At 35.4% G+C, this 27,832-nt stretch overlaps 2 protein-coding genes across 3 annotated transcripts in view; both read right to left on the bottom strand.

Moving 5' to 3' along the window:
• Nucleotides 1-27,832, bottom strand: part of LOC129755523 (RNA-binding protein RO60-like) — a 131,705-nt gene that overhangs the window by 57,934 nt on the left and 45,939 nt on the right. The window lies entirely within an intron of this gene.
• LOC129755524 (RNA-binding protein RO60-like) lies at nucleotides 7,847-26,819 on the bottom strand. Of its 2 annotated transcripts, XM_055752062.1 has the most exons (6): nucleotides 26,752-26,819; nucleotides 25,696-26,319; nucleotides 18,162-18,357; nucleotides 17,317-18,099; nucleotides 16,881-17,241; nucleotides 7,847-16,822 (listed from the first exon to the last, which is right to left on the bottom strand). In XM_055752062.1, exons 2-6 carry the CDS (start codon nucleotides 26,044-26,046, stop codon nucleotides 16,684-16,686), a joined length of 1,830 nt encoding a protein of 609 aa, XP_055608037.1. In that variant the 5' UTR covers nucleotides 26,047-26,319; nucleotides 26,752-26,819; the 3' UTR covers nucleotides 7,847-16,683. The 2 variants fall into 2 exon arrangements, with proteins under 2 accessions (XP_055608037.1, XP_055608035.1); XM_055752060.1 differs by lacking the exon at nucleotides 26,752-26,819 and having other exon boundaries at nucleotides 25,696-26,590.

Genomic DNA, 27,832 nt, shown 5'->3' on the forward strand with positions numbered 1-27,832 from the left:
GACATACACCTGTTAAAGAGCTAATAACTTTTTTGTATAAAAAGATACGAAGTTATGGTATTCGAAAAAGTTGTTCAACGGAAAATTTTCTAGATGAAATCTATAAATTGGCACAAAAATCATTAGCTGGCTCGGTTCCACAGAAGAAACAAAAATGATGTTGATTTTTCAGTACAAAATATTCAATGTTTCCATACAATCCTAAAAGTTCATATTTACTCATGTAAACGTTACTTAAAAATTCTGCAAAAAATCATGGATGAGTTTTGGACCAAAACGAAGCTTTTTAGACCCCAGGGTTTGAGAAATTCAAAAATGACCTCAAATCGACTCAGTCTACTGTTACATTGAGTGTGTCACGGATTTAAGGCTTATACAAAAGTTTGAAAAGTACGAAAAATGTATTTGAACGAGTTAATTGGGTTAATATTGAAAGCCTTTCGTTAATTCACTGTTAAAAATCAATTCATAGTGACTGGAAATCCCTTCCAACGCCCAACCGAGCAGGTAAAGGCGCACAAACAAAAACTAATTGAAATCAATATTTATGTTTTCTTACTCATATCAACAAGATTAAAACACCTTAATGTTAAAATTTGTTGATGGCAAAGGGGTATAAGTGAGTTTATTTGGTGGCAAAGGGATAAAAGTTCCTAAATAAAAAAAAAAGTGTTGCCTCAATTAACGTCGAATAAACGTTGCTTTTTGAGAAAATATTGTAAAATGCTTTGTTTACATTTAAGAAGATCATTCTCATGAAAATAGTTCACACAAAATATCTATGGAATTTATTGGAACACAACGAAGTTCAAGTATTTTTTCTCAAAATCAGCTTTTATGTACTTATACCCCTTTGGCTCCAAGGGCCTCATGTGTTCTTCACATTTAAGCAGAGTTGTAGTAAAAATCAGATTCCGCATGGACAAAATAAAGTACGCACTCTTAAGGGGGGGAATATGAGTAGCGGTTCGAAAAAATCGACTTTTGTTTTTTTTTTTGCATTTTCTTGAAGCTTGAGGTCTCAAAAATATGTTGGTCCAGGATCCAAGTCGATATCTTCAAATACAAACAAAATTATGGCCAAACGAGTGAACCAACTCCAGAGCGCGCCGTAGCGCATGTTATGCAGAACAGAATGAAACTGGCATAGCGAAAGACGAGGTAAAAGCTCAGGAACAGACTAAAGAAGCGCGAATTCGGCGAAAACACAATTTGAAGAGTTTGAACATTCCTTCAGCTGCGGAAGACCTGCAATACGGGCCTGGTATCGATGATTCCATGTTAGTGAACAATATATTTCATGATTTTATCTTACCCAAATTTTCAAACGCGCTTTTCTCGAAACCACGTCTTGAAATGCGGTGACCCCAATTTCTCGAGAACCAGTGGGCCGATTTCCATTCTTTTGGTTTCTTTTGATTCCTTAGAAAATTACCCGGTCTTCAACGTACGAAAATTTGCAATTTTTTGCTTTGTTTTTTTAATAGTGACGAAATTTTAGGTAAAAAAAAACGCTTTTATGTTCGGTAATCGCGGTCACCGCAAACCATGTTTTGCCAGCAGAGCTCCACGGAAACCGTCATAGCGTCGCCATTTCTGGAGCGATTTCAATGGTAAGTAGTGAAAAAGATACACACAATGTGGTACTATAGGATGAATAAAACATTGATTCGATACACACAATAGTTAATTTTTAATAAGCCTTTGAAAATTACCTATTTTTTTGCCTCTACTCATATTTCCCCCCTTAATAACCCTAACATATTGTTTTTTTTTCTGCATAGGTTATAAGTAAAAAAAGATTCAATTTCCTCGAAAAACCACCGAAACTAAGAGTTTTACAATTTGATTATCCTTCGGATTCATTAAGATGGTAAAAGGCGAGTTTCAAAGCAGGAAATAGCTTTCAAATAGGTTTCAAACGAACCAACAACACGATTTATGTGCAAAAGACATAAAACCGTAGCGGTTTTGCACGATCGAAGAAGCAAACAAAGAAGCAATACTTCATATAATTTTTTCGATAATTTTGTGAGAAAAGGGTAACTGAAATAGGAGTAATAAAATGCATTTGGCCAACGAAGACCATTGGTTCGATATGTTGACAGATTTGGTTACTTTGCATTCATTGAACAATTAGGATTGATAATTATTTCAGACGCACCACACACCCCAAATTCTCTCAAAATACAATAGTACATAAAACTCTTAGAAACAGGTCATCTGAGGCCTCCAAAGTAAATTTGAGCTGTTAGGCCTAAAAAATCAAGCACGAATATGGACCCCTTCTGGCGAGAAACTTTCGGTAAAGATCACCCAAAACATGTTTAAGCACATAAAGACTAGTATTATGGTGGTTCCGGACATCGACAATCTTAAAAATAAGACCCTTACATCAGTTTTTTTTTTTAAATAAATTAGAACAAATATTCGGAGTAGCAATAGGATGTGCAGCCACTTCTCGAGAAAATCAACGGTTATTTTTTATTGAAGAATTTCGCTTGCTTCCTCTATCGTGTTAAACTGTTACGATTTTAAGCCTTTTGCTTATAATTCGTGTTCTTGATTCGTTTGAAACCTATTTCCAAGCAATTCTCCTTTGAAAAAAAAACTGGTTTAAGCTTGAAAATTATAAATATCTAAGGAAACTCGCTTTTTGATTGAGCCTTTAAAAGCATAAACAAATAATAAAGGGATGAATGACTTGAAAAAGTTAAAATCCAACCAAAAAAAAATTAAAAAAATAAAAAAAAATTAAATTAAAAAAAATAAACAAAAAAAACAATTAATAAAACTCATAGTTTTGGCAGGATTTGCAAGGAATTTAATCCTTTGTGACTTTTAACAAGACAGAATCATTTTCTGAGCAGAAAAATAGCGATCTATTAGAGCAAGTTCACGCGTGTTGTAAAAAAAAGTGGTAAAAATTTTGACCCTTCAAGCACATTTTGAAAATTTCACAATGTTAAATTTTTTCAAGATCTGCGGCCGGCAATTTTCTTTACAACACCACGGTATAAATAGACAAGGTAGGCTACTAACACGAGTAAACAACTCGTTTGAATGTATACAAGTGGCAAAAAGTTTTGCGCGTGAAAAATAATTCTGCATACACCGAGGATCACTAGATGGATAGTAATGACGACATTATCGGGAAGATATCACCTTATTATATTGTACACCGTGTTCAACACTATGTCTTTTTTCGCATGCTGTGATGCAAAAATAGTTGGATTTATATCAGATACGCCTAGAAACAGTGTTGTAAAGAAATTTGACGGCAGCAGGTCTTGAAAAATGATTTGCATTATAAAATTTTCAAAATGTGCTAGAAGTATCAAAATTTCTACCACTTTCTTTCAACACGAGTGAACATGTTGCTATGGTTATTAAGAGTGCGTACTTTATAAATCACCGACAGCGAAAGAGGCAGCGAGTCCGAATTTTCTAGGAGAAAAAGCGCCGCCTGGAGGAGGAGGAGCTCGAGGAGCTGGAGCAACTACAGCAAAAGTTTTATCAGAAACTCAACGCATCCCGAAAAGGCTTCATGCCGCAAGCCGAAATGTGCCGGGATAAGGACGGGGACATCCAGATGGACAATCGTGAGGTGATCAGAAGTCGATCACTTCGATGAACACCTGAACGGCGCACATACAGGAAATCAAGACGGTGGAGGAAGCTATATTGCCGGCGTAGCCAACGACGTAGAGGAGCCACTCCCAACGATGAGTGAAGTTAAGGAAGCCATTCGCCTGCTGAATAGCAACAAGTCGGCTGAGAAGGATGGCATCGCAGCTGAACTCATTGAATTGGGCTCGAACAGGTTGGTCGATCACCTACACTGGTTGATGGACCGGATTTGGGACACAGAACAGCTACCGGAGGAGTAGACGGAGGGGTAATAGCCCCATCTACATGAAGGGCGTCAAATTGGACTGTGAGAACAACCGAACGGTCACTGTCCTCAATGCCGCCTACAAAGTGTTGTCCCGAATCCTACTTCGCCGTCTAGCGCCACAAGCAAACAGATTCATGGGTAGTCATCAAGCCAGCTTCATGGAGGGATGGTCAACGACGGATCAGATCTTCAAATTACGGCAAATCCTCAAAAATACCGTAGACACTAAGTCTCTACGCACCACTAATTCATCGACTTCAAAGCCGCATACGACACGATCGACCATGACGAGCTATGGAAAATCATGGACGAGAACGGCTTTTCCAGGCTTTCAAGGCGACGATGGATGGAACGCAGTGCTGTGTGCGGATTTCGGTTGAATTGTCGAGTTCATTCGAATCGCGCAGGGGCTTCGACAAGGCGATGGTCTATCCTGCATGATGTTCAACGTGGCGCTGGAAGTTGTTATTCGACGAGCGGTGGCGAAATGCGGGGCACGATGCTTTTCCAACGGCATTGATATAGTCCGGCAGATCATCTGCGGCGATGGAGGAGATCTACCGCAAACTGAAACGCGAAGCAGGAAGGATTGGGTTGATGATTGATAACGTCGATTTAATCACACAACAATTTACAAAAAAAGGCTTCGCAAACGTTGTGACGTCACGCTAGAATGGGTCATCATATCAGAAATTGTTACGATTGTATCGATTGAGCACCCAATATCGAAATCTTTTCAACCTCTGCCTCTGACCCTCATCGGATTTGATAGGTTACTACTTTTTATCAACAGAATAAGGAAATGATTTCGAAGAATTTCATCAAGTAATGACAATCTGTTTTTTTTTTTGTAAACCGAATAGGAAAACGATAGGTTTAAAATTTATTGGATATTTTTTCATGTGAAAGTTGCGTTTTACAGTCCATAGGGAAACTTTAGAACGTGCACGTCCAAACTGACGAATCTTATCACGTCTATTCGACATGTTCTATGATTTAAGGAATCAATTTAACAGTTGAAAAACAAAATAATCCCTACTTAAAACATAAATTAAATTCATTTTTATTTAACAAACAAAACTATTGAAATAAAGCAGTGTAATTTTTTGTTGCATTTTTTTTTTTGCTTCTTTCATTTGTTGTTTTTGCATCATAAGAATAGTACTGACTTGGCGGTTTTGATTTTTGATTTCAGGGGTTTGATATTAAATACTAGTTTCGTGTTAATGCGGATGATTTTTTTATGAACATGATTGCGGACAAACTTATAGAATCGATTTAGTAATCACATTCTAGGAAAATCTTTTTTATTGTTGTCGTTTGTTTTAACTTTTTTTTTCTATTTGTTTTCATTTTCGTTTATTGTATTGTGACGAATATCGCGTTGTAATGTAAATATAAGTGTTGAAATTTTAGATCACAATTGCTGCTTGGTTTCAATCAAAAATGTTTCATTTTAGACACTTTTTGATCGATTATTTTCCTAAGTATAGTCAAAACTGTTTGTTTTTTTCTCTATTACAAGCATTGATTGTAGCAAAAATAGATGATTTTTATTGAATTTATCGATAAAATCATAAGCTTGATCCTACTCCCATTCACTTGGTAACAGAACGTTGCCTTAAAGCATTATTGTTTCGAATTTAATATGTTTTGGGCGACCAGCGTCTATTGTTTTGAATCAACGATGTTGCATCCGGGAAAGGAAATATACATATAATCGATTTAAGATTCAGTTTTCTGTTTTGTGTCCTTTTAATACATTTTTGTGTAAATATATAAGTTCAGTTTTAACGATTTTTACTTTTCCTAAGTTAGATTTTTGCTTGAGTTTTTATTTTCTTTTCTATTGTTTGGTAGAATAACATTCTTCAGCCATTTTCCTTGTAAGAGATTATTCTAAACGGAGGGCAAACCCAGACAAACGAGGCAATCGTTGTAAGTATTTTGTTTTGTTGAATTTCTGGATTTGCTTTTCTACTATCATTTATTGTTTACATAATAATACCCGTTTTAATTGAAAGAAATTCAACATTATTCGAAAGCGGTACTGCAACTCTGGCGTAATTATCTGTTTAGTGGAGGAAATTTGCTCACCAGCATTTACCAAATTTACTCCGGATGATTGTACACGATTGAGATGGACCGTTGAACATCTTTTGGTGATTTGATTTTTTGAAAGGATTCAATTTATTGAACGTTTGCTATAAACAGATAATCTGTCAGAGAAATCCGCTGGTTTTGATTTGATTTAGTATGAGTTTATTGAATGTTTTACATTTAAATAACTAAAATTGCTTTCATGTAGTTAAGCGTTTTGTGTTCTATATTTTTGTTGTATTTAATATGTGTGCTACTATAAATATTTCTATCAACAGACAGGTTCATTTAGAAGGATTTCTTTTCCTTAGGAAATAAAATTTTTACAATGTTTTACTCTGATTGCCTTCGGAGTCCGACTTTGCCCAATAATTTTATCGGTCTTATGTGGTTCGAGTTTCCGTTCTATTAAACTAATATTTTTGCACCAGATTTTATTTGTCATTTCGTGTTAATTATTTCCAATAATATTAAGCCGAGTTCAACGCATTTATTTTAGTTGAATATGTTGAGAATGAATATGAAATTAAAAGCGTCGTCGAATTGTGTTAAAGTGTAAAACACTTCCGAAAATACTGCCTAGAACTAAGATCTGTTAAACTCTTCCAATGTTATTCAAACTAAACAATTCAGTATGGAAAACTGTTGGTGAAAAAATAACATTTAATGCCATAAAGTTGTACGAGGTTTAATTGTCGATTTAAAAGCAAATGACTATCGTTTTGTTGTTTTAACTATGAGATTGAGTCGTCATTTTTTGCAAATTCGTATATGCTTTAACGATCGGGTTACGTAGGTGTTCTGGGGGGTTTCTTGCTGTTTCTCGGGCAACATTCTAAAGAATACGAATCAATTTAATGTTAATTTCAGTCGGTTTCAATTTACTCTACTTATTTGAGTTAACATGTTTCCTGTTCGAAAGCGCCGATCCGAAATTTTTATTAGCCGCTTGTCTCAATCTAAGAAGCACTTTGTAATCCAGTCTATTCGAATTTCGAACGAAATTGTTTTTAGATTATTCTCTCTCTGTTTTATAGAATTATTTGGTTTCATCAATATTTCGTTTTTTTAATTAATTTTCGCTTGTTCGTATGACGTTTTTGCTATTTTGTAATTTTCCGTTTATTTTAAGTTTATTAATGATCCATTTGAGCTACGAACGAAATCTTCCGTGTGTTTGAGTTTCACAGTTTGGTTTTTATACTTATTTTATCCAGATAACTGTGCGAAAGGCGAGTGGTTTGCTAAAACATAATGAACCGATTCATCGCGAGAATCATTTTTGTTTGTTGATTATGATTTGTTTTATGGTATGACTACTAAACGATTTTTAATCGAATCACAGCTCGAGAAGGTTATTGATTCAGTGTTTTTCCAGTTCTTTTCTGTTTGTTTCCTGAATTTAATTCAAATATAATCAACTGTGTCGATATACAAATAGTTTAAAGGTTTCGATAAACTTTTACGTGTCATTTAAAAGTAGGCAAAATATAAGAAAAAATTCAAATTGATATGGATAACTTAAAAGGTAATCTTACTCCATCAAAATAAAAATCCAATCCAGAATTGAAATGGATATAAGCTTGTATTTTAAAAAAATTCTAAGCTGAAGTATAAAGATTATTTTTATAACGTAAAAATTAAAGTTATAGTACGTATAGTTTATAATTGTGGTTACTAGATATTAAATTGTGTACCTTTTAAGAGTTTATGCTAGAACACTATCTCTAGTTGTATGAACGATTTCTCGACTGAGTTAACTATGTATATGAACTGGAACATTGTTGGCACAAAGTTTCAAACGTTTCAATTAAGGTGTTACAATTACATAAGCACATTTTATTGGGGTTCTCATTATTATTAGAATTAAGATTTTTCAATGAAATAAGTATCAGACAAGTGGTATGAATAAGGTTGCCAGATTGCCCGATTTTATCCGGGTTTGCCCAGATATTTAATACTAAATTTGGCAAAAGACCGGATTTATTCTCTTTCTCATTCTCAAATAAAACTTAAATAAACAAATTGTGTTGTAAATTGTTTTTTGAACTAGTTTCATAAAAATAAGCTTGAGAGGTTTTTTGAGAGCCTTAAATGTGATTTGGAATCTCCTGATAAATTTTGATGAATACATTTTTTTTTCAAGTTATTTTTTTCATTTCTGATGAGTAATTCCTAGGTTTTGACCATCAAATTTACCCGGATATAGCTCGGATTTTGATCAACAATTTTGAAATCAAATGTCCGGATTTTGCCAGATTTAAGATAAAATATCCCGGATTTGTCCAGCTCGGATACGTGCTGGAAAAATTGTGGCAACCTTAGATATGAACTTAACTGAAAACCACAAGTTTACGACGGTTTAAAACGGAACAATTCACTAAGACCCATAAAAAAGAGAAAATTATTAGGAATCTGTTTTGGATTGTTTTTGATCATTTTTAAGGAAATTTTCTCGTGGGTGTATTAGATCTAACCTTCATCTGTCAATTGACGTAAATAATGCAGTAATACGTTATATGTTTTATCGGCTAAATGTGCGCAAGGAGACAGTGATCAGTTTGCTTCTCGCCTAAAAATCTCCCAATAAAATTGTGGCGACTGTAGGATGCCATTTAGCGACTGTTTACCGCGTGAAATGTTCTCTGCTTGATAGACCATATCCACGGAAGCCGGTTAGTGCAAAACCAAAGTGATAAAATTGGTCAAGACGAAAGTGAAGCGGAGTCCACTAAGATAAATCCAGAAGCTGGCTAAGGAAGCAAATATCTCGAATAATTTCATACAAAGATTGGTAAAAGATGACTTAAATGCATCATCAAAGGCAAGAGCAAAGCGCCATTTGAAAACAGAACGAATTCAAGCACTGCGGCTTGGGCGCTCGAAAAAATTTCTGTCTAAGTTGAAGAACAAGTAACAGATTGTCGTGTTCTCAGAAGAGAAACTTTTTTCGATTGATCTGGTTTTCAATTCACGCACAGAACGGCACATTTCACCCCTGAAGGCTAAGCATGTTACAGAGAATGAAATTAAAGTTTACTACAAAAAATCCCGCTGGAGTCATAGTATTTGGAGCCAATTTCAATCCTCTGCTGTTTTTCAAAAGTGCTTGAAGTTTTGATGTACGAAAGGCTCTATTCAGCAGCTACACCGTTACTTGCCGAAGTCCAGCACGGGTTGTAACGACGTTACAAATGAGTTGCCGATAAAAATCATATCTCATTTAGTTCATCATTGCAATTAGTTTATTTTAATCAACCACAGCGCCACTAGCGGCCGGTTTCGGAACCAGCCATTTTGATTCGATCGTGAAGCTGTGCACATCGGCTCTGATCTGATCAAAATCAGAGAACCGATGTCAGTATGGAAATTTAATATATAAACATGGACTTGTGTGTGTGGGGGCAATGTTCGGGAATAAATTTGGGGTTGACAGCCTCGACCATAAGATTCAAGCTTCTTTTCTCAAATCGATCGGTGGATAAGGCAGACGTATCTGCAGTGTGAAAAGTATATTTTGAGCGAACACCGAATCACAAGAGGACGTGAGTAAGAAGCTTTAGAAGCAATCGATATGGTCTAAAATGTGACTTACAATTTTAGTTGAGATAATTGCGGAAAATTCCAAACGTTACTACGGAATTTTACAATTGGAACGTCAACTCGGCCCTGTGCGAGAGTTTTCTAGTTCACTCCGTAAGTTGCAGAAAACTTAGAAAAAATAAGCTCAAATTAACAAAAACGTAACACTTGCAGTAAAATTAAAGGAAAACTAGTGCGTCTCGAGATTTATCGCAACATCCTGACCTCTTACTGAGTAGGGTTAAGGTAACATTCAGTGTAACAATTATTTCGAACAACTTAACATTAATTTAATGATTCTCACTTGAAGGACTTATCTTACAAGTGAAGGTGTATGTCCTGGGTAGGTGAACGGGGTTGCGAACGTTTTCGCCGCCTCATTAAGCGAGTCTTTAGACCATTCAGCACCTACGGGCCAACGGAGGTCAATCCGCGATCTCCGGGTGCACGTGGTCGGTCGTCAAAACCGGACGTGTACCATCATCGAACCCAACAGTAAGTCTCATGCGAGCAGCGGTCAAGCAATCAGCCGCCCAGTTCAGAAAGTGAGTTCAAGTTTAGCCGCCCTCGAGGGAAGTGCACCAACGTAGTCGGGACACACGCGCGCCAGCGAAAGGATCCATCAACAGCCGCTGCCGAGAGAGGAACTACGCACCGCAGCAGAAAACAGGTCAGATAATTTGATTTTTTTATGTTGAGTGATTGTTCGAAACCCGCTGGGGGGAAAGAGTTTATTTGCGTAATACGAGAATACGTGTGGAGTTGAAAAGGAAACTCTCAACAAGATAATCCATCTAAAGAGTCCTGATAGCGTGAGACGAGGGTTAGAAAATTGATCTTTGGTTTCTGATAATCGCAGTTAGTTGAAGCCCCGCATTGGTTCTCTGGTTTCGGGTTGGGTTAACTTGTATGTGCTCGTGGAACGATTGGAAGTTTTAAATTTAAATTTTGTACGGGACCTGCCTTGAGAAGTCTCACCGGGCGTAACTTTACATGCTTCTCCACATGCAATTGCGATTTTCACTGTTGCTTGGCGCTAAAGTAGAGTAAGTTAAATTAAATTTCACTCATCATTCTGTGACCCGTTACAGGGTTTATCCGGAAAAGATCGACGTTGACCAACTTGATGTGCTATGCCAGTGAATTGTATGCTGCAACTGATAAAAAACTGCAAGTGGACTCAATATACGTCGACTTTGCCAAAGCCTTCGATAAAGTGCCGCATATGGTCGTGATGGAGAAACTTAAGCGCTACGGTTTCCCAGAATGGGCAACCAAATGGTTGCATTCATACCTGTTACATCGTCATGGCTTTATAAATATTCGTGGAATTCATTCTACTAGTTTCGATATGCCGTCTGGTGTTCCACAGGGAAGTCACTTGGGACCGCTTATCTTTGTAATTTTCATTACGATCTAGCAACTTTCCTTCAATCGCCAAAACTACTGTTCGCAGATGATTTGAAAATCTAAAGGACCATTGACTCCAGAGTGGATTGTGCTGCGCTTCAAGAAGACATCAATAGACTACTCGCATGGTGTGGAAAACATGGGATGGAAGTAAACGCCGATAAATGCAAGTGTATCAGCTTTTTTAGAACCAGAACCTCCGTGGTCTTCGAATACGCTTTTGGTGGCACTCCGCTTGAAAGAGTTGTCACCATTAAGGATCTAGGAGTAACCTTTGATCAGAAGCTCTCGTTTAATCAGCACATTGCGACAACAACAGCTAAGGCCTTTGCTATGCTTGGATTCCTGCGACGAAATACTTTGAACTTTGATGACCCATACGCTCTCAAGACAGTGTTCTGCTCTTTAGTACGAAGTGTCTTGGAATATGCGGCACCAGTTTGGGCACCCTACCACTCTGTTCATATCGAACGGATCGAACGAATTCAGAAAAAATTTCTTCGTTATGCACTGCGTCGACTGCCCTGGCGAGACCCCGTAAGGCTACCGCCTTACCCACAAAGGTGCGCACTTCTGTCTATATCGTCTCTGAGTCAAAGAAGAACATATTTGCAGCGAATGTTTGTATACGATTCCTGACGAACACTGTTGATTGTCCACAATTGCTCCAAAGCTTGAGTTTGCACGCCCCAGCACGTCGTTTGCGCAACCAAACCTTCTGGCTACCTAGAAGCAGAACAGTTTTTGGACAAAACCACCCGCTTAATCGATGTTGTCAGGTCTTCAACGATGTGTCATACTTGTTTGACTTCAATGTATCAAAATCAATGTTTAAATGTGCTATCCGTGACGTTCCCTAGCTTTAACGTAACTTTAATTTAAACATAAGTTAGTTTTAACACTCGGTATGTATGACAGCAGTCAAAGACTTAATAAATAAATCTATATATATAAAAATGAATTTCTGTCTGTCTGTCTGTCTGTCTGTTCCCTATAGACTCGAAAACTACTGAACCGATTTACCTGAAACTTGGCAGGTGGGGGTATTGGAGGCCAGGGAAGGTTCCTATTATGGTTTGAGACCCCTCCCTTTAACAGGAAGGGGGGAGGGGGTCTTTCATATAAAAGTAATAAGTCTTCATAACTCCAGAGCTGATCAAGCAAATCAAACCAAACTTGGCATGGGAGAGTATTTGGGTACGAGAAATATTTCTAAGAATATTTGGTACCCCTCCCTCCTTTCAGTGAGGAGATAGGAAGGAGGGAGGGAGGCTACCTTACAATTTTTTACATAACTGGAGAACTAATCAAGCTAATGGAACCAAATTTGGCATGGGAGGGGAGGGGAATACGAGGAATGGTTCTATGATTATTTCATACCCCTCCCTCCTTACAGTGAAGATACAGGAAGGAAGGAGAGGGTTTTCATACCTTTTTAATTGCATAACTTGGAATCTATTCGATCAAATGAAACCAAATTTGGCTTGGAAATTTATTTGGGTACGATAAATAGTTCTTTGAATATTTGCTACCCTTCCCTTCTTCCAGTGAGGAGAGAGAAAGTCCTTTACAATTTTTAGCATAATTGGATAGCTAATTAAGCAAATGGAACCAAATTTGGTGTGGGAAGGTATTTGATTACGAAAAATGTTTCTATGATATTTTGAGAACCCTCCGTTCTTCAAGTTATAAAATCTTGAGGGAGGAGGGTGCTTCTATACAATTTTTACATCACTCGGGAACTTACCCAGCAAATGAAACGAAAGTTGGTTTGTAAGGGTATTAGAACACAAGGAATGTTTCTGTGAATATTTGGTACTACTGCCTCCTTCCAGTTGCGTGACAGGGAGGAGAGAGGGAGCTCCTTTACTATTTTTCGCACAACTTGATCAAATGGAAACAACTTTGGCATGGGATAGCATTTGGATACGTAAAAAGATTATTAACTTATTTGAAACTTCTTTCTCCTTAAATTGGGGATACAGTTAGAGAGGACAGGAGCTCATATACGATTATCTTGCATAAACCAAGCACTTATCTAACAAATATAACCAAATATGACATGGAAACAATCTAACAATCGAGCAAGTGGATCAGAATTGGGCATGGAAATGGATTTGAATACACGAATTGTTTGATCTTGATCGCCTCCTTTGAGGTAGGGGGTGATAGGCAGCAAGAGGGGCTCAGATACAAATTTTATGGCACAACTCGACAACTAATAAGGCAAAAGAAACCAAATTTGGCAGGGTCAGGGAAGGGTCACTCATACATTTTTTAAAAAATATTTTGATAACTAATCGAGAAAATGGAACCGAATTTGCATGTAAGCATATTTGTGTACGGATAATGTGCCTTCGATGGTTTGAGACCTCTTTCTCCTGTCAGAGGGGAGATATATAGTGAGAAGAGGGTCACCCATTTTTTGAATAGCTCGAGAGCTTATCGAGAATGAATCCATACATGATATGGAATCGTATTTGTATATAAGAAGTGTTTTTCTGATGTTATGAGACCCCCTTCCTTCCATTAAAATTAGAGGAATGATGGAGGGGGTCACTCTCACAATTTGTATAATAATTCGAGAACGAATAAGTTGAATGAGTTTCCCGTGATGTTATTTTGCTACAGAAATTTTGTCTAGGATATTTTGAGACCCTTTCTACAAATAAAGGGACAGCGAAGATTCCATATATAAAAAAAAATTGGCTTAAGCTATAAGCTTATGAAGCAAAGAAATCCAGAGTCATAAAAAAGATTAAAACACGGAATAAAAAAAATTATTCAAGATTTCAAAAGAAAAAACGTTGCAATTATATTTTGAAAAAAAAAAAAACATTTTAATGATATTGAAATTGAATTTAGAGTTCTGTGCAAATAAATGAAAAATTAAATAACTAGGGACCACAAATTTCCATAATTTTTGGAAGGTGTAGCAAAGCACACCGGGTCAGCTAGTAATAAATAAATAACCCCCTCGACTCTTTGATATGGGCGTATGTTCAAGCGAAGGTCTGTGAATCCTTTCACTCAAGTGTCAATTCTCTGAAGGCTTGCATCTCTGAGGGATGGGCTTCAATGTTAGAGGCTCATATTGCGAAGATATGCTCCCGATTCAGATCTCGCCTGGAGAGAGTAGTTTAGAACGAAAGTTGACATATCGAGTGATTGTTTCCTGATATGATTGTCCACGTACCTGAATGAATAAAAAAGTTTTTAAATCATGTTAACTAACATCAATAACCACAGCTACAGGAGGCAACCACCGGACCCTAATGGAAAGCTTTTTTTTTTTTTTTTGTTTCGATTATAGTCGTTTTACCATCTTTATGGCATTCGCGACTTTATCAACGTTACAGTTGGCAGATCGTTATTGAAAAACTTGTCCGGTACAACTGTGTTCGATGTTTACTCTTGGGCTCGAACTCGCGGACATCGGCTAAGGAGACAACAGACTTGCCAACTGAGCTATATCACAAGCCCTGTAATGGAAAGCTGATATCGAAGAATAAACCATATAAACCCCTTCCTTTTCCCTTATTAAAAAAAAATTTTTTTTAACTGTTGAGTCGCCGCGACTATTACGGCCCCCCTCCCTACTAACCAGTGATACAAAGACCCTTGGCACATTTAAACTTTGTAAAAGTAAAAGGCCTTTAATAAACTAGTTGTAAATAAAAAAAAAAACTAACATCAAGAAAAGTATTTTTGAACCTTGATGACAGATTTTCGTATTTTTTTTGGGTCATACTGTAAACTTAAAATTTCAATACAGATTTAGAAATAAAATAAAATAGAAGATGCTTTTGGATTTTTCACCGAGTGCGGCAACAATGTTCCAAGTTCGCTTAATATATTTTTCTACGATTATTTACGTCAATCACATAGTACAACACAAAACCTGCAAGATAAACATCTACTAAGTATATTATTGTGTTACTTTACAAAAATTCGCATGCACTTTGATTTCAACGTTGGTTTTAATTCCGGAACATCCCCTATTATCGCAACAAGAAAGCCTTCATAAAATCAAGCATACAATCAAATTGAAATACAGTTTTCTTTGTATTCCCCTATGATTTTTTCAACCATTAGTAATTTTCTGTAAAAATTGAATGTGTCCTTACGAAGAAAAAAAAATCCAGGAAAGTTTGAAGTCAAAATTCAAGTAATTTTTTCAACATAAAGGTTCGTATGTACTGTGATTTTTCTTCGCCTTTAATAGCTTGTATTTCAATTTTATTCGGTAATGCTCACTAACAATAAGTAGCTTGAAGAAAAATGTGCAATTCAAACGTTAGCTCAGGGTTTCGTGTTTAGGGATTAATATAATTTACATTTCATGTATATTACCATCATGTGTCTAATCATGTGGTTAAATGTATATATTGGGTGAAAGTTCTACACATATTTGGCCTGGCTTCGACCAGACCGAACTGAATGCCATGAGAAAATTTTTAAACTGCAGATTTTGAAACTCATGTCATTCGTTTACGAGACCAAAACGAGTAAATATATTCACTGGGATGTGTTCCTTGGGTTGTTAACTATTGGTTCTGGTTGATAAGTTTTACAGATATTGTTTAAAGTTGAAAATATTAGTACATTAAACTCAAGTGTCTCGGAAAACTGCTTATGGCGTTCAGTTCGATCTGGTCGAATCCCGACCATTTAAGGGATGTTATCAAGTGCAACTGGAACCTCCAACCTTCGAATACATATTTTACCTATTGATAGCTTAAAATTATAACCCCACCCCCCAGATTTTTAATTCCTTCAAAACAAGTTCTCGTTTACAGAAGCAATGACTGAAGGAGAACTCGCTTCAAGCTTCAATATGGGTCGTTCGATATTCACGATTAACAGTAAAAATAAAACCAAACACATAACGTGGTCATTGAATAATAACTACTGTTTCGAAACATTTAATGTCAGTTTCAGTTGTGCATGTGAATGCTTTTGTGTGTTTCTATTCCAATTTCCTTCAATCTTTGGGTTTAGTTTTTTTTTCTATATTCAGTAGGAGTGTTCTAGTACACAGCTTATAAAAGTCGATCTATATGATGTAAATTTTACGCAATTGGTTGGATTTCGCAGGGATTTCCAAATATCACACTGTTTAGGACAGCACTATTTATAACAGCGCTCAGACAAAATCTCTTTTTGATTGGTGGTAATACGAATAATGAGAGTTAGTTTAACTAAAATTTCTCAGGTTCTCCTTCAGTCCAGTTTTCAGATTGTAAAAAACAGAAATTTAAATAATCACCGATTATGAAATTTTTATTCAAAAATTTACAACTCATGCATGGTGACATAAAATCACATGAATTCCAATATAAATTTCAATCGAAATGAAAACTTAATTTAAAACTGATTATTGAAAACTAATTTAAAATCGATAGTACTGGATTGCTTCCAACGAAATAGTAATTCTACGGGGTACTTTTGTTTACCCACCTACAAAGATATTCGTTAGATCTATTGAAACTGGGCTTGACAACTCGAGTAGCTCATTGGATTCGAAACGTCTTGTGTAATTTACTACAAAGACTATTTTTCGTAATGGTTGATACTCCGAGGTTGTCAAATTAGAGAAGCTTATCGAATGAATACTACTGCATGATAATAACCTTAGCTTAAGAAACATTAGTAATTCAAACCTTACTTTCATAGATATCAGATGCCAGCGTTTAATTGAAACAGCCGTGGATGTAGGCATCAATCAGCTTCGGTGTATCTTCATTGAATCCAACCAGCTCTAGAACACCTTTCAGATCGTTCTGATGGTTCAAGTCCTGCGTGTGGCGACTCAAATTGATGATGATGTAGCTTAAAAAAACATCAAGGTTCAGTTATAGAAAAAACGAACAAAAATACTCAATCATACCGAGCATTGGCCTTCTTGTCGTGATTGTACTTGTACAATCTTTCAGCCGGCGAGGTTCGCTGCGGATTGACTCGTATCAACGAGTCGACGATAGTGATGAACACGTCAACTTTATTTTTGCCTTTCGAAGCATATTCTAGCGGCTGCTGGATGTCCACTTTGGTTTTCTTTGCTGAATTAGCCTGGATGTGCTCGAATGCATCGAAGAATTTCATCTCCCGGGTGAAATCAACGTCCTTCAAGGTTTCGGCTTGCTCGGTGAACGTCATCACCCGTACAAATTGTTCCCGTTTCAAGATTGGCAGCGTGCACAGAACATAAGCTGCGGAGCAGGACATCAGCCGGTTACCGAAAACCGTTTCTGCAAAGATGGATTACTCATTAGTAGTTAGAAAATGACTAGCAAAAAAGGGCAATATCAGCAAATGGAACTCACTTCTGCTGTGCTTGGTTCTCAGATCAAGGGTGATGAAGAAATTGAGATTGGTACGTTTATAGTTCAGCATCGATTCGTTCAACGCGCTGTAGAAATGTCTAATCACTGCCGGATTAGCAGTAATATTTTTCAATCCAAGATTAGAGACCGAATGTACCGCCTCCTTCACGATGTTTAGATACCGCTGGCGTTCCTCAAACAGTCGCATAGTTTGATAAATGAAAACGGGGTGCAGTTTCGATTCCTTAACGGCTGTCATGCAATTCACTGCATTGCCATAGATGGTCGTTAAACGTGAAGCATCTTTAAGCATTTTGTAGTCTTGCAGCGCCAGTGAAGATTTGATGACATCACGATACGGCATTTTAGGCAAAATAGTTTCCCAAACGACGGATGCTCGATGCAACTGCGTTGGTACCAATTGAAAAGGGTAGTTGAATTCCAGAATACCTTGACAGGCTTCGTTTGCGTTGTTAACGGATTTAAACTTCTTCCAGCGCCTATAAACCAGTAACGCTTCACTCTGTTCTTGTTCTTCCTCACTCGATTTCTCATCGGTGGATTCGGCTTTCTTGGGTCCTCGTGCTATGCCCTTGCCACCGGTTGCAACATCAACGACCTGCATCTTTGCTTTGTCTTCCAATTTCATGTGGATCATCACCAAGACGTTCTTGTGAGACCAACCGTACCAGCTTCTTTCCAGGGCAAACATTTGAGCCAACTGCTCAGCAGTATGTTTATCGTACCACTTTATCAAAGCGCTCTTTACACCGTTCCCTATACCTGCATTTGAACTTAAATTTATAACTTTACGATTGTAATCCAGACCTAAAACTGATACTTACAACATTTGCCGTTGTCCTTGGCCGAGACCGTTTTGTAAAAGAACAAAAATTGGAACAAATCTTTTGAAGTTTTGATATACTCCGGGATCAGTTGGTACAAGCGATTTTTCTCAGACGGATCTTCCAGAGTTCGGGCAAGATATGCGATTGTGAAAAGACTTTCATCGAGACGCCAAAGTGTACCGGAACTCAAAACCTGAAATCGTTAAAAGTGTCCTTCAAAGATATATCCTTTTACTTAAAACGTTCGGGTAATAATGGAAGATTTTTTTTACAAAAAAAGCTTGATTTTGTATGCCTAGTTTTTTCACACTATTTTTCAAAGCTCAACTTATGGAATTCTTGTAAATATAAAATTGGTTTACAATAGGAATTTTCAGTGCCTGACACAAAAATACTAATTAAAAAAAAGTTTAACCATTAATTTTAAAAGATAATAGATCTCCACTTTAAACATAGGAAAAAAAGACTTTTTTTTTCGATGGTCTTAACTTATGGATTTATGCACCATCTTGAAGCCTTACTCTAGCATAGATGACAAAAAAGTAGAAAAAAATACATGGAAACTTAAATAAATGGACGGGTTTGTTTTGTTTTCTGATTTGCTTAAAGCTCATCTGTGTTTAAAGGTCCTTCCTTAAATCTTTCTACAAACTAAATTTGTTTGTGGATTTTTTTTTATTGAAATGAAGAAGCTGAGTTGGAAAGAAATAGTACAGGAACGATCTGAAAACTAGTTAAATTTATCCCATTTTACTATTTTTTCATGTGTTGAAATATGTGTTCAAAATGTATGTATCGCTTATATATTTTTAATTTTCTTCGTTTAGCGCTTTGAATAACACAAGGAAACAGCATTTTTGGTGCCATGTTTTAATAACTGATTTTGGTGTCCTGAACTCGAATATTTTGTCCGATTTTGTCTATCTAGTTTTGGTAACATGATGTTAAGAAATTTTAGAATTTATCAATTTTGAGTTGAATTATTTTTTATTAACTAACTAGCTGATCCAGTGCACTTTGCTACTCCTTCCATTGAAAAAAATGTTAAAATTTTAATTAAAATATTCTTTCTTTCGCATCAAATATCAACATTATTTAAAAGCGATCTAATATAAGCTGAGGTTCTAGTTTTGTGCCTAAGATTGAATTAAACTTGAATTTTTTGAATGTTGAAGAAGCCATCTTTTACGAAAAAATCGGAGGGATCTCAATTCAAGTTTTGTTATATTTCTGGTTATTTTGTATAGGAGCCCCCCCTTTACAAAATCGAAAAACTCCTTATAATATTTTAAATCGACTTACCGTGCGAGACCCAATAGTCGTGCACTTTCAACTGTTTCACATTTTCTTATACCTACACTAAGTATCTTTGACTTGCCATACTAGAAATAAATTTATTCGTTTTTGAGGTCAGGAAATAATCAAAACAATCATGTTAGCGAAAGAGCTAAGCGAGTCCCTTTTTCTAATACACTTTATACACAATACGCATTATTTTTCACTATGCCCCCCCCCCCCCCCCCCCCCCTCGCGATGTTCCAACTCCAAGACAAAAGAAGGATTTGAAATTTGTTCCGGCCTTATTTGTAGCCTAATAATGAAACATTTGTGAAGAAAAGTGAAAAGTTGGTTCACTTCATTTAAGAATGTTTCTATCCCCGCGCACGAAAAGTCTTCTAGTATATATCAGCTGTTAAACTTAGAGATGTTCTTCGAGAAGGCAGGCAAATCAATAAAATCAAGAATACAAAGGTATATATATATATATAATTTTAACAAACAGACTTCAAAATCAATATTTTCCACCAAATATTGGGTAACCGACTGAAAAAAAAACCATTTTTAGAAACTATATCAGAAGAACCGATTATCTAATTGAAAATTGCTAAAAAGTGTTGGAAATTTGAGGTTAGATAGAAATTCGGCTCTATCAAGTTTAAGCTGCACAGCCAAAAATAATGTGACGATGGTCGATGTAATTTGAGCGGATGTTAGCCACAATATGTAATATTATGATTTTTTATTGTGATACTACTTAACTGTCCGTTTATTATTTACATCCAATCGATGTAAACAATTTTAAACATGTCTGTTTATGTTACATCACATCGTCAGCTCATAACTGTCAATTTTTTTCGTGGATTTTCGGAAAGGTCGCTGAATGTGTGGATTATTTATCGAAATTGGAACTGAAAACATTGTTCCGAAAGATGTTCCGGCATAATGCTTTTTAAAAATGGCATCTCATACTAATTCTACACCAGACTTGTTTCACAATAATCGAAAGAGCAAGTTTGTACGAAAAACATCACATCTGAATGCGGAGTCGATGTTTATCAACACTGCCGAAAAACCGTTGATAAACATAGACGATCCGCCGATCATTTCACCTCTCTTCAACCTGATCAACCAAAAATCTGCAGATTGGCAACATCGAGCCCGAAACCGGTCGACAAAAAGGTAATGTAATATCCTTTTCCGTAAAGTAAGAAGGTTATGTGCGTGTCTTGTAATACGTCGTGTGTTATGATGTGTATATCTAAAGTTCTTACGTTAGCACAAATCATATGAAAATGAGTTAATAGAAATTGCTTGAATATTGTTTGTTTAACGCCATATTTATATGAATTTTGTATGGGAGCCCACCTTTTTTGAGTCGGAGCGGTTTGAAAGTATTACAGAAACTATCTCCGACCTAAAAAAGTCTCCTATACCAAGTTTCACATTGATCGGTTCAGTAATTTTTGGGTCTATCTATAGGGAACAGACAGACAGACAAACATTCATTTTTATGTATATACAAGCTGACCCGATGTGCTTTGCTACCCCTTCTATGGAAAACTTTAAGTTTGTCAAAATCATTTTAATAAAATTAAATTTTAATAAAATTTCAACATTATTGAAAAGGGATTTTTCATGGCATCTGAGCTTCGAGATTGTCTTGAGCCCTAAGAGCAAGTTCACTGGTGTCGGGAAAAAGTGGTAGAAATTTTGTCACTTTTTAACAACACGTGTTGTAGTTTCGCATGCTGTGATGCAAAAATAGCAATATTTCTATCACATACGGCTGAAATAGAAACAATGTAGTAAAAAAATACAACGCCCAAAGATCTTGAAAACATTTTTGCATGGTAAAAACAGACAGACAGAAAAACATTCATTTATATATCTCGCGTGAGTTTTCATTACGTCGTAAGAAACAAAATCTAAACAGTTTTATTACGCAAAAAATCAAAAACTAACATAAACTAGTCACAATTTCTTTCCATTTAGAATATTTGTAGCCTGGACAATTCTATATGTGAAATACAAATTTAAAAGTTGTTTTGATAACTTTTGAGGCAGTTTTCTGTGAACTCTGAAGATGTTCCATACGACGTAATGAAAGCTCACGCGAGATATATAGATGAGCGCCCCCATTATTTAAGTGGAAAGAGCCTTTCAATACAACATATCAAATAATTAGGTCAAAACCTGTTTTCCAAATCAATAAATCATCTTCTCATCATGATAAAACGCTAAAATTTATCATTTTTTTACATATGTTGAAAAAATGTATACGAACCCCCTTTACAAAAGGTGAACGTTTAAAATTTCTTTGAATAATCTCATGACATTTATTATGTGCCAAATTTAATCGCAATCGTTTGAAAATTTTTCGAGTTCTGATATACTCCGTTCGTTTTTGGCAACATGCCCGAACATTTAGTGTTGCCAAAATCGAACGGTTTTTTTTCTTAATTTTTTTTTTCAAAATAACTATTTTTATAATCATAAACGTTAGTTTAACATATTTCGAAAATGACTTCATCAAGAAAAAATCTTCAAAAATCAATATGAGGCGCTTTAAATAATGAATTTCTAGACTGTTTTTTTTCAGTGATAGACACTACCAACTCTAAATTTTACTAACGATTTACCAAAAAATCCTAAAACTTTATCGCTTACCGCTGAAATAAGTCTGAGATTTTAGGTTTGTTGACACATAATTGTCGTAGGGGCTGTTCACTAATTACGTAAGCACATAAGGTGGGTGGGGGGGTTTCACATTTGCTTACGAGCTCTTACTAGGGGGGTAGGGGGGGTTTCCAAAAATCTTACGTAAGAAATGTTACATTAAAAATTCACCACAGCCACAGCTATACGAAACCATATTACTCAGGTATTTTTTACTCTCTACCTATTTGTTGGTTAATTTTTATATTATGTTATTGATCTTTTAATGTCTTTGAATTAATAAAAAAAATTACAGGTTCTATAAAATTTATAGAAAACCAATTCAAACCAACATGCCATCGAAAACACTAAACCACGCTTTTTGCTTTCCATCATAACAATCTTTTTAAATGAGAAATTTATAGAAACAAAATGGTGCGTTGTGAAACCACGATTTGAATCCATCATATTTTGAAAACGACTTCATCCAGAAAAAATCTTTAAAATTCAATATAAAGCGCTTTAAATAATGAATTTCAGTAATAGACACTACTAACTTGAAATTTTACAAACGATTTACCAAAAAAAAATCCTAAAACTTTATCGGTTACCGCTGAATGAGTATCAGCTTTTAGGTTAGCTGATAACGTGTTTGTCTTCAAACATTTTTGCCCCCATTCTAGAAGTTTAGAAAGATATTTTTTAAAGATTTTTATGATTTTTTAGGTAAAAAACATAACAATTTTTTTATGAAATCTTGTGCTAACAAAATCTCTCTTTTTTAAATCGGAATTTAGATTTTATATTAAGTATTCGATTGTGGAAATGTATTGAAAATTATTGTTACCCCAAACATGCTACGTCTTGAATAATGTTTTCTTTAATTGTTTATGACACTTCATCTGTTGTTTTGTATAGATCGTGCTTTTCAAATACAGTTTTTTTTATTTTACTTAAAAAGTACTTTGCTTTGAAGCATGTATATCACATTTTTGATATTTACAAGCTATTTTTGAAAAAAAACGTGTCAATTTCTCAAAGAGTAAAAAACGTAAGGTCTTACTAAGGAGGATAGGGGGGGGGGGGGGGGGGGGTTGAAAAATCTTACTTAGTCTTACTAGGGGGGGAGGGGGGGTTGAAAATTTCCAAAATCGTGCTTACGTAATTAGTGAACGGCCCCTCAAACATTTTTGCACCAATTCAAGTAGTATAGAATGAATTTTTTTTTTAGATTTTTATGATTCTCAGGTCAAAAACATAACAATGTTTTATGGTACCTTGTGCTAACTTTTACTCTTATTTTAATCGTAATTTAGATTATATATTGTTTATTCGATTGTGAAAAATTATTGAAGATTATTGTTACCCCGAACATGCTATGTCTTAAATAATATTTTCTATAATCATTCATGACATTTCATCTGATGTTTTGTATGAATTGTGCTCTTCAAATGCAGTGATCAAGTTTTACTTTGAAAGTGCTTCGCATTGAAGCATGGATGTCACAATTTTTATATTTTCAAGCTATTTTTGAAAAAAAAAACCTGTCAATTTCTCAAAGAATAAAAAAACCTAAGATCTTAAAAGGGGGAAGGGGGTGTTTTGTAAAATCTTACTTTGTCTTACCAGGGGGTGAGGGAGGGTTAAAAATTTCCAAAATCGTGCTTACGTAATTAGTGAACGGCCCCTAACTTTAGATTGTCCTAGACATTTGAGCCAATAATTCCTTAAAAAAACATATAACATCGTAAATAAGACAAGGCTTAATTCTAATCCCTTGAATGAAACTAGATGTTTTTGTTTCAACAGGAGCTAGTTCTCGACCAAATTTTTAGATAAGGCTTCTCAGAAAACTCCAAGGGAAAATTCAACGTACACAGTAAACGAAAATGTCCGAGTTCGGTAATTTTTTTACCGAAATCCTAACATGTATAAATCGTTCGGTAAAAAATAAACGAACATCGGTAAATTAAGAATCGATTTAGCGATGTTCGTTTATTTTTTACCGAAAAGTTTCACGATTTACACATGTTAGGATTTCGGTAAAAAAATTACCGAACTCGGTAATTTTCGTTTACTGTGTCCGTTTACTAAATCCGTTACGTAAAAACCGATAGCGATATTAATAAAATTTTCTACTTTTCTGGCGAGAACAGTTTCTTTTGTCGTAGGAAGTTGAAGATGGCATTAACTGATGAGTTAATTGCATGATTTCAATGAGTTTGGCTCAAGGTATGAGCTGTTTCAAATAAAGAAATCACAAAAAAGGCATTTCAATAAAAATGAGTATTATTATGCATTTTATCATTATAATAATTAAAAATAATAGAACAAAATTTCTAAATTGAATTGCTCAAAGCTCGAGTTTTTTTTTGCAAATGGATCATTTTTTATAATCTTGGATTATAATTGAATTTTTTTTTCTAATTCGCTGATATTTAAATACTCCACATCAAAATGAAACTCTGCTTAAAAAGGTCTCACGCAGCAAAAATAAATGCCTTTGGCATTAAAAAAAATAAATGAAACATGTATGTCTTAGTCGAACACTGAATCCTTTGAAGTCGAAAATTGAAACTGTTTGTCGAAAATTAGATCACATAAAAAAGGCGATTGAAACATCGTTTGTTGACTTATGAACGAAAAAAAACTGTTTATGCGGTTAAACTACTCTTACATTGAAAAATCAATTTGAAAGTATTTTTTAAATTCCGAATTAAATTACCCAAAATGACAATTTCTCCGGTGTTGGGATGAATAAACCCATTGGGCTTAATATCCCGGAAAAAAATTCTCCGGTGACGGGCTGAAATTCCCGGTTTCCCGGTGGGCCAATGAAATTCCAATGTTTTTCCCAGTGTTCCCGGTTGTTTCGATTCACCGAATAGCCCTGAGTTTGGTTCGAAACATCCTTCGAATTGGTAAAAATTCCCGTTTTGCAGTATTGGGAAAAATAAGCAAAACGAAAACTTCTCTAACTTTTTCTCAGAAGTCAAAATTACTTTCGGTATTGGGGAAAGTTGATAATTGAAATTAAAACTTTTATTTATGCAATGTTCTATTGTTTTGCCAAAAAACGCGCACTAGTTTTTTAAATGAAGTTTTCCTATTTTCAAAAGATTTCTAGAAAAAAAGAGTTGATAGAAACAAAAACTAATAGCATACTTGGAATCAGCGCCACCAAACTAGTCAAATTTAGCTCTTTAATTTTTTAACACCTCGGAAAAATATGAATGTTTTTGCTTTGTGTTATAGAACGCAAAGTTTAACACAACATTTAGCGATTTTGATTATCGAACGCCAAATACGATTAATATTTGAACCAACTTAGTTCAATGATTTGAATTTGGAATAGAATAACTGAAAACATATTTCAGCTAACAGAAACGCATCTAATATTTCATATCAATAATGTGAACCTGAATTAGGGTTACTGCATACTGCAATTAAATCAATACATCTTGTTTTTAGCAATAAAAATTATCAAACTTCGGTGATGATGCTTTTGAAATAAAACAGAAAAGAAGAAAACCTAGCAACGTGCAGTCTATTTATCCACCAATAGCTTCAAAGTTAAACTTTCATCTTTGCTTACCTTTCTCAGAATGTCGACCGGGTCCATCTCTTTGAAATCGCTTTTGATTGCCTTTTCCAGATCTTCGATCGCTTGACCGATATCTTCCGCCTCTTTTTTGACTGCCACGGCATCTTTGCTGGTAGCTCCGGTTGTTGTTTTGGATTCTAACACTTTTTTGGTGGCCTCCTTAAGTGCTTTTAATTGCTTTCTTGCTGTAGCCACACCGATAAGGTTCTTCAGGGGAGTCTGTAGAGTCTCCTTGGCCAATGGTATGTCAAGGGGTTGAGTTTTTCGGATATAGAATGGCCGCTGGGTTCCTAGATACAGATACCTCACAACGAGGTCAGTATTCGTGAACTCCAGCACCATTTCCAAATCTTCTTCAGGTTTCGACAATGAGGTGAAGCACTGATTTTTACGAACGGGCAGCAGCAATTCTGGATCTGTATGTGGAGTCACGAATTATTTTCACTCGCTCAAACGATGATGGCCGATGATATAGTCTCAAATCGCCCGTGGCTGTCTCAAGCGTAAGTAAAATGAAAAATGTGGGGAGTTGAGAAAAGACGAGGGCCGATATTCACTCTCGTATCGAGGCGAGAGATTTCATACGTCGTCGTCTTCTTCGATGTCGTCGTAGACCTGCATGCAACGAGTAAAACAGTCCCAGTTTACCTCAGAAGAAATTTTTTCCCCCCTTACTCTTATTGTGTGTACATGCGTATGATGCAAAGAAAGCGAAAATGGTATACGATGTATGTTACCCCCATCTAGTTTGCTAATCTAAGATTTGTCTAGTCGCGAATATCTATTGTAAACTGATTGAATGCACCATGAAATCCCAAAAGAAGATGGTTTCCTGTTTGTAACTTATCCGCACTTGGATCTGCACCATTTGGTTAACACATTTAACAGTGTTGATGTTCCATAAACAAATACTCCAAACTGACCAAAACAGTTAACCTCAGACACGTTCTTAGAACATTTTGGAGTAAAGACTAGTGAAATATCCTGTTTGAGTCTTTTAAAAATCAGTAAAGTCAATATAACATAGCGAAATGTTTAACTACTCACCATAAGAAATGATTAGCCCTTAATAACACTGCCAGAAATCGGTCTGGTCTTAACAAGCACCCATACGCGAACTGCCATCCGCCTCGAAACTTCAAAACAAACGGGGAGAGAGAGAGAGCAGCTATGTGATGCGAATCTTCAACGGACACAAATACTATCAAAATTCTAAGCAAGCATAGTGATGTCCAAAAAATAAAACCGTTCGACGATTTTGTTTACATTTTAGAATTTTTTGTAATATCAGTATATTTTTTTAATTTTATAAAATAAATTACAATGGTGTTAAAAAATAACCTTTAAACTACTTAAACTCCTTAAAAAATCTATAAAACACTTACTAGAGTGAAAAGACTACACCGCAGAAGGTTCTAAATTGAAAATAACTAACACGTTTTTGAACGACCATAAGACTCAGAACGAATTTGTCAAGATGAGATGAAAATGACGGATTCTTACGATAGATAATTGAATTGAATTTTTAATCTTTTGACTTAATGAAAGTTTTGTTTCTATATGGTAAAAATCCAGAATGATAATAATGTATACATATTTCAATTTTTCTAAACCTCTAAGGATAAAATAGTGTCGCTTTTATTTTACGAATTACTTTTTCGAAAATCAGTTCGTTTTTTCCCTTGTTATTTAACATCTACTTTCAAAAAATAGAAACTGAATGATTCAGTTTCTTCCGAATTCTTTACGTCAATATTTTTTATACATAGGAAAATACTAACCTTCACTTTATAAAAATTCAATTAAAAAAAATTAAAAAAAAATCCGTTACAACCAGAAAATGGCTGTACATTCAAAATAACATTTAGGCTTAGAAAATGAATTACATCTGTAGCTATATCTTTGGAATCAAAAATAAACGAATAGAAAAGAAAAATCTGAATTTATAGTTTAAATTTTATGAGGATGATACTATTACCAAGATTTTGTAGCTATTCTGAATAAAAAAAAAATTATAACTTAACATTCAATTTTTTGAAAAATAGAAATTAAAATTGCAACATTTAAAATGTGTAGGCTCGCTAGATGGGCCTATCAATGTTTTAATCAAAAGCAGTTTTGCTGAAAA

Source organism: Uranotaenia lowii, chromosome 3, assembly GCF_029784155.1.
Source record: "Uranotaenia lowii strain MFRU-FL chromosome 3, ASM2978415v1, whole genome shotgun sequence".
NCBI classification, from domain to species: domain Eukaryota; kingdom Metazoa; phylum Arthropoda; class Insecta; order Diptera; family Culicidae; genus Uranotaenia; species Uranotaenia lowii.

What these genes read in the sequence shown, in the direction of transcription:
- LOC129755524 (XM_055752062.1), bottom strand. Translation starts at nt 26,046, where the DNA reads ATGGTGCTGGAGTTCACGAATACTGACCTCGTTGTGAGGTATCTGTAT. An exon ending in CAAGGACAACGGCAAATGTT is followed by an intron (nt 18,100 to 18,161) that starts GTAAGTATCAGT and finishes GTTCAAATGCAG; the next exon opens with GTATAGGGAACGGTGTAAAG. An exon ending in GAGAACCAAGCACAGCAGAA is followed by an intron (nt 17,242 to 17,316) that starts GTGAGTTCCATT and finishes CCATCTTTGCAG; the next exon opens with AAACGGTTTTCGGTAACCGG.